The following is a 6,254-nucleotide window of genomic DNA, read 5'->3' on the forward strand; positions in this document are numbered from 1 at the left end:
GTTAATTCTCGCGAGGTGAAGCCATTGTGATAACGGTATCTTATTGGAGAAAATATTTTTTTATGTTATTCTTCTAATAAATATTGTTTGCTCTGTTGATTTGACAAATATAGTTTAACCATCAGATATTTTCATAAAATTGCATTTAAGGGAAATTATGAATTTTTCAGTGTCATTCAAATCCCGCAGTCCTTAGCAACGATGGCAACTTAGCAACGCATCAATAAATATAATATTTTAGTTTGAAGGTTTGGCTGAATATTTACCATTTCTGAGGAACATCACAAACGTTCAAGATGTATAAACTCGACTTGCCTGTCGATTATAAAGAGGCGGCTGCTATTGAGCGCCGGAGGAAAATGGAAGAGCATCGTCAGTCACGAATTTTTAATTCAAAAGTCAGAACGATTGGGGTAAGTAATTGAAATTCTGCTTCGATTCGAGAACGCCATAGCATAGCCTATCGACAGTATCGTAAACGCTGAGATAGTCCTAAACCAGATGTTTGCTTTTAGCTACGGGCGCTACTGCAATGATTGGAGCCCATTAATTCCAAATATAAGACAATTTTATTTAGCCTGTCGTCTCGTCCTAAATAAGATAATTTAGCCTAAATTTAGGGCTTGTCCTGTCGTCTCGTCAATCAAGTTTTTATGATTCCACTTGACGACTCGCAATTCCTAAGTTCTGTAGGCTAGTCACAATCACTTCTTCATGCTTTCGTATATTCTGAACTTTCAATTGACTGTCGCAGTGTTTTAGCCCAGAATTCATACCATCTCTTCTGAATTCAAAGTGTCTCTCCGGTTACATTACAACTTTCCCGCTTCGAATATTGTTCTCATTTTCATTTGTCAGTCAAGTAGGATTACGTCTATAGGCCTACTGGCTGGAGGACTAATTGCATATGCAAGTGTTACAGAGATTGAATACATAACAATAATCATTCGTTAGTGATACTCTTTTGCTCAGTTAATTAATGCTGGAGTGATTCACTTAAAATGCCAGATATAGGCCTAGAACTATAGTGAGCTAGGGTATGTAGTCCACAGTATTTCTATAAACCACCAAGTCCCACTTGGTAATGTAAGTGTTCAATATTTAATCACTGCTATATATTCATGAAATTAACATGTGTAGCCTATTTAAAGAATTTATCTCTGGAGAGGCCAAGTCTATTACTATTATATAAATTCTATTATAATAATCTGAAAAGGCATGGTCAAATATTTTGTTGTTTAACTGTGTTCTTCGTACACCAAATAAGTACGTAAGAAATTATATTCTGACTATTAAACTATTATTATTTTCATACTATAATTAACGCTGTAATCTTAAATTGTTTTTTTTTTTTTAGATTGATGAACAAGCCATACAACAACAATTAAGTGATAAAAAAGAACAGGAATTGTATGAAAAAAACAGATTAGAAGCACATGGTTAGTTTACTATCTTCAAATAACACCTGTCTTTAATATAGGCCTATAATTATTAAACCTTGACATTAAGTAGCCATTGTTTCACTATTTAGAGGTGGCTTGGGTTATACTTAGTCTAAAATGTGATCAAACCAGTTGGTTAAAAAGACTATACACTATACTGGAAAAAATGAAATGAAATGAAATGGGGTTTAACCTCCTACTGTTCTGCTCCGAACTGGGCTAATGAAGACGGGCATATGCCATACAGTGTGCTATTAGAGAAATTTTGTCTAGACAGCGGCAACTACGGCCTACTCTTATATCGAATTCCAACTGTCAACGGATCTTTTACGTGCATGCCAATGTGTACACGGGACCTCGTTTTTTTCCAATCTGAACGACTACACAGCTGTCCTTTTCAGGCCTTCCATCCTGCATCACTGACAAGGGGGAACCACTCCAGAAAATCTGAATGCACTTTCTCGGCCAATACAGGGATCGAACACTCGGCCTCCAGGCTAGCGTATATTGGAAAAATTCCAGGGATATTATTCGCGGAAATTTAAACTAAAATATTTTAAGAATGCAGCATATTCATTGGAAATAGATATATGGCGTTTTTATCGACCACTGATTAGCCAAAGTGATTGCATTTAATCAAATTTCATCTTTAATAATCCAGTCTTATTTTCTGGTTAAACTATCTAAAGTTGTCTTTCCAATGTCTGACATTTTCGTCCATTATTTGTTTTCCAGCTGCCGATGCTACTAGAAATGATTTGATTGGTCTTTTACTGGAAAAACGACAGGGGGAGGATATACGGGAATTGAACAGAGCAGAAGTGGAATTCAGACAGCTTCACCAACAACCAGAAAGCAGGCGGGAATTTGATCTCTACGACCCTGATGCATTGAAGAAGGATAAACCCGCTAGAGTTCACGATGATGACCCAAGATGCGGAATCTCCAGTTTACAGAAATTCGAAGGAGAAGATTTAAATAATCCAGCCAGAATAAAACTTCAACAGGAACAGAAAAAACATTGGCTGGAACAGCAAAAACGTGAACTTGAACAAGCGAAGAGAAATCAAGATATGGCAGATAAACTTTATCAGTTAAAACAAAAAGAGTTAGATCAACGTGCTATGGAATTACAGGAAGCTGAGGAACAATGCAGACGGGCAATCAATATGGCTACAACAGATTATAACAAAGCTTTAGTAAGTTGTCATTACGATCATTTGCATTTTGTCGCCTGGCCAACCTCATGGGTTTTCTCCCGGGTCCTCCAGTTTCCTCCCACTGCTAAAGATCCCTACGCGCAAGCGATTTATTGAAATAAAATTCAACCATGTGTTAGTCCCAAAATGACCTAGTTTGTGTCAAGTGGACATTGAAAAAAAAATTCCTGGCCTAATCCATGCTAAAATGTTCTCAAATTGTGATTATTTAACATTTAATTATATAAAGAAAGAGATCCAAATATCAATTATAATTTTCCTGCTTGGATTTATTCGTATTAAAACAAGGCCATCAAAAGATTTCAGAAAAAACTAAGCACTGCCGTGTGTTGACTAGATCTTATATATCGTCTGCAGTGAATTTTCAATTCACATCTTTGTAAATACTACCACCTGACTCGACCTTCCAGTACAACCAGTCAGATTTTGATGTAGTGTGGGCCATCAAAAGTATAAAAAAAAAAAAAAAACGTAATTATTTTAATCAGATTCAGATTGATTGAGAAAATGCTGGTAATTTTGAAATTAATTTCATTATTTTATTTTGTGTACGTGTAGGATGATGAACAGAAAGAACGAGCTAGATTGAAGCGGCAACAGGACGAAGATGATAACGCAACAGAAATGGCCAATCATATATTTGGTGATATTCTCACAGAAAATCCTGCCGTTGCTCAATCAGCGTTTGGTCCCCATCGTGTTATTACAGACAGGTGGAAGGGAATGAGCCCTGAACAAATCGCAGAAATTAAACGCCAACAAGAAATACAGCGTCAAGAACAAGAGGTAAGCTAATGTTTGGGTTTTTGTTGGATCTATTTTTTAGAAAGGGGAAAAACCCAATACTCATACTTGATCTCTATAAAGTCTCTAGCATTTACAATTATTCGAATTTGAATAATTCTTCACTGCTGTTTAAGATTCATTTTTTGATGTCAGTTAAAAGTTGATCAGTTATTTTTGTCTCAAGTAACTTTAGTATTCTCTTGTTGGGGGAGGGGGTTGGATGGCCAAATGGTTAGCATGTATGTGCTGTATCATAATGTCTGTCATTGAGTCAACTGTTGTGGTTTCAATTCCCCGGTTGTGCGTGACAAGAAGTAGGGTCGCCTGTCCAACCTCGTGGGTTTTCTCCAGGTCCTCCGGTTTCCTCCCACTGCTGAAAGACCCCTACACGCAAGCAAATTATTGAAATAAAATTGAACAATGTGTTAGTCCCGAAATGACCTAGTTTGTATCAAGTGGATGTTAAATAATTGGATTGTAATATTTTATTCCAACAGAGATTGAAGCAGGAACAAGACAGAAAAAATGATGAATTTGATAAACAAAGAGTCGCAAATGCTCGAGCTGCTTTACTGCTCGAAAGAGAGGCTGATCGTAAACGTCGTGATATTACTAAACAGCTGGCTGATGAAAATCGACGTCTGTCACAAGAACAGAAAGCTCACAAAGATTTCTTGTATAAAGAAGTATACACTAATCCTCCGACCGCTGCTTATTTCATGCAATGGAATACAACAAGTCGATAAGAAAACCTACAAACTCTATAATCTATTTTTAAAAAGTCCCATAAAAAAACTAAATTTTGAATGGTAGATTGAATTTAATTTCATCTCAATAATATGTTGGGTGCTTATGATGATAGTTTGGTCACAAATAGCTTAATTTGTTAAAATTAAGTTCAGCAGATACATTCATGGATGAAAATTAATATTTGTTCTCATTGATTCAAAGAAAAACTTAAATCCATCTGGTGTGTGAAATCATTGGAGCAAATGTAATTTTTGTATTGTCAGTTTAAGGCATCATATTTTAAAAGGTTTGTAATAAATTTTGCATTTTATCTGAAATAGTTTTCAAATTTTATGGGGCTGTTGAAAATATAGAATGAATTTTATGTTACGAAAAATCAAATAATGTGATATATTTTATGAAGCTGAACTTCTATTGTTGTTAACTTATATATGTTATTTATTTTATTTTTATCGAAGACACATTATTTCTTCTTTTCAAAGGAGGTATGAATTATGATAATGTGTGACATTATTTTAAGGTCAAGGTTAACATTTTTAAATTCAATGTTTTGCCACGATTAGTCTAGCAGTAAGACACTAACACCACTCTAATAATATACACTGTACCTTATGATTTAATTACGTTAAGCCCGTTGGTCGGATATTTTGGATGGGGATGAGGCTTGATCTGAGTTTTAAATCGTGTAAATCTGGGTGTCCTCAAGTAGCTGTGACAGTATATGAACTGATTTCCATCCTTTAAGATCAAAAGCCACTTTCTTTGCATCACCCCATGATGAGATACCAATGGTCTTTACTTAGAGTCTATGTTGTCAATCATCACTTTCACTTGCCATTTTGGTCCTCTCGAGATTCTGCCATAGAGAAATAAGGCCAAACACAATTTTAAACTGGAAAATTGCATGCATATAGACTTAAATATATGAATTAAATGCACATTAGGCCTACCATAAAATAATTATTTGTTTAAATTCACATCTTATAGACCACGTGTAGGCTTATAAAGTTTTGTATAAATTCACAATTTATTTGGGCCATAGGATTGGAAATTTGAATTCATGGTCACCAATAGGTTATATAGATCAGCATTATTTCCACGTGTATAAACATTTAGTACTCGGTGTATATTAATAACTTATCAGCATTCATTGATATTGTATATTTTATAGTATCCACAGCATTAGTTATATATTTAAAGAGCAGAGACTTTATTCATAAAAACATCAACCAAAGTATTTTAAGAATCTGGGCGTTTATTTATATAAGACAACACAGTTGTATGGATGATAAGCTTTATTTTATTCACAGCATTAGTTATAGGCTTTATTTATACAAACTTGAACTAAAATATTTTAAGAATTCAACACTTTCATTGGCCAAGAGCTCAAATGTGTACCAGGATTATAACCCTTTAACCAATGAAAAGGCTGCATCCTTAAAATAATTTAATTCTCTTGAACAAAGCCCCAGGTTATGTTTGATTTGTATGAAAAGTCAAATATCTTTTTGATTGTATCGGATGTCATTTACACTCCAGTAAAAGTGTTACCTCTATATTTATAATTTAACATCTTCATAATCGGTGAATATTGATGTATATAGACACAATAAAACAAACTAAAATAGTGTTCACTTGTAGAATATTCTGAGTTATTAGATATTTGCCTGAAAAATCAAATATCTTTTTGATTTTATCTGATGTCATTCAATCAATATTAAACCTCAGCCAATATTGATATTGATGTATATATACAGGTCAGTGGAGGACTGGCTCTTTGACCCATATGGCCCTGATTGGATTTTATTTTTGACAAAATAGCCTAAATCCTAGGGGGATTTACATATGTCACTATGCTGGCGTGGTTTCAATCCCCGGTTGTACGTGACAAGGAGTAGGGTCGTCTGTCCAACCTCGTGGGTTTTCTCTGGGTCCTCTGGTTTCCTCCCACTGCTAAAGACCCTAATCCAACAAGTTAGATGTTCTCTTTGATATTCTGAGGTGTGAACGAAACCTCAAGGCACCCTGGAGTACTAAAGACCCCTACAGTGCCAAA

The 6,254-nt window shown here is 35.0% G+C and overlaps 1 protein-coding gene across 1 annotated transcript; it reads left to right on the plus strand.

The window, feature by feature from the left end:
* The first annotated feature begins 202 nt into the window (after window positions 1-202).
* Window positions 203-5,830, plus strand: LOC126827564 (RIB43A-like with coiled-coils protein 2). The gene is made up of 5 exons (XM_050557042.2): window positions 203-413; window positions 1,358-1,439; window positions 2,178-2,641; window positions 3,221-3,448; window positions 3,946-5,830. The coding sequence occupies exons 1-5, from the start codon at window positions 297-299 to the stop codon at window positions 4,192-4,194; spliced, it is 1,140 nt and encodes a 379-aa protein (XP_050412999.1). The 5' UTR covers window positions 203-296; the 3' UTR covers window positions 4,195-5,830.
* The last annotated feature ends 424 nt before the right edge of the window (window positions 5,831-6,254 follow it).

Source organism: Patella vulgata, chromosome 7 (genome assembly GCF_932274485.2).
Source record: "Patella vulgata chromosome 7, xgPatVulg1.2, whole genome shotgun sequence".
NCBI classification, from domain to species: domain Eukaryota; kingdom Metazoa; phylum Mollusca; class Gastropoda; family Patellidae; genus Patella; species Patella vulgata.

Bases quoted from the DNA above. Each gene is read 5' to 3' on its own strand.
- LOC126827564 (XM_050557042.2), top strand. From the start codon at position 297: ATGTATAAACTCGACTTGCCTGTCGATTATAAAGAGGCGGCTGCTATT. The intron at 1,440-2,177 runs GTTAGTTTACTA...TTTGTTTTCCAG, and splicing joins AAACAGATTAGAAGCACATG to CTGCCGATGCTACTAGAAAT. The intron at 2,642-3,220 runs GTAAGTTGTCAT...GTGTACGTGTAG, and splicing joins CAGATTATAACAAAGCTTTA to GATGATGAACAGAAAGAACG.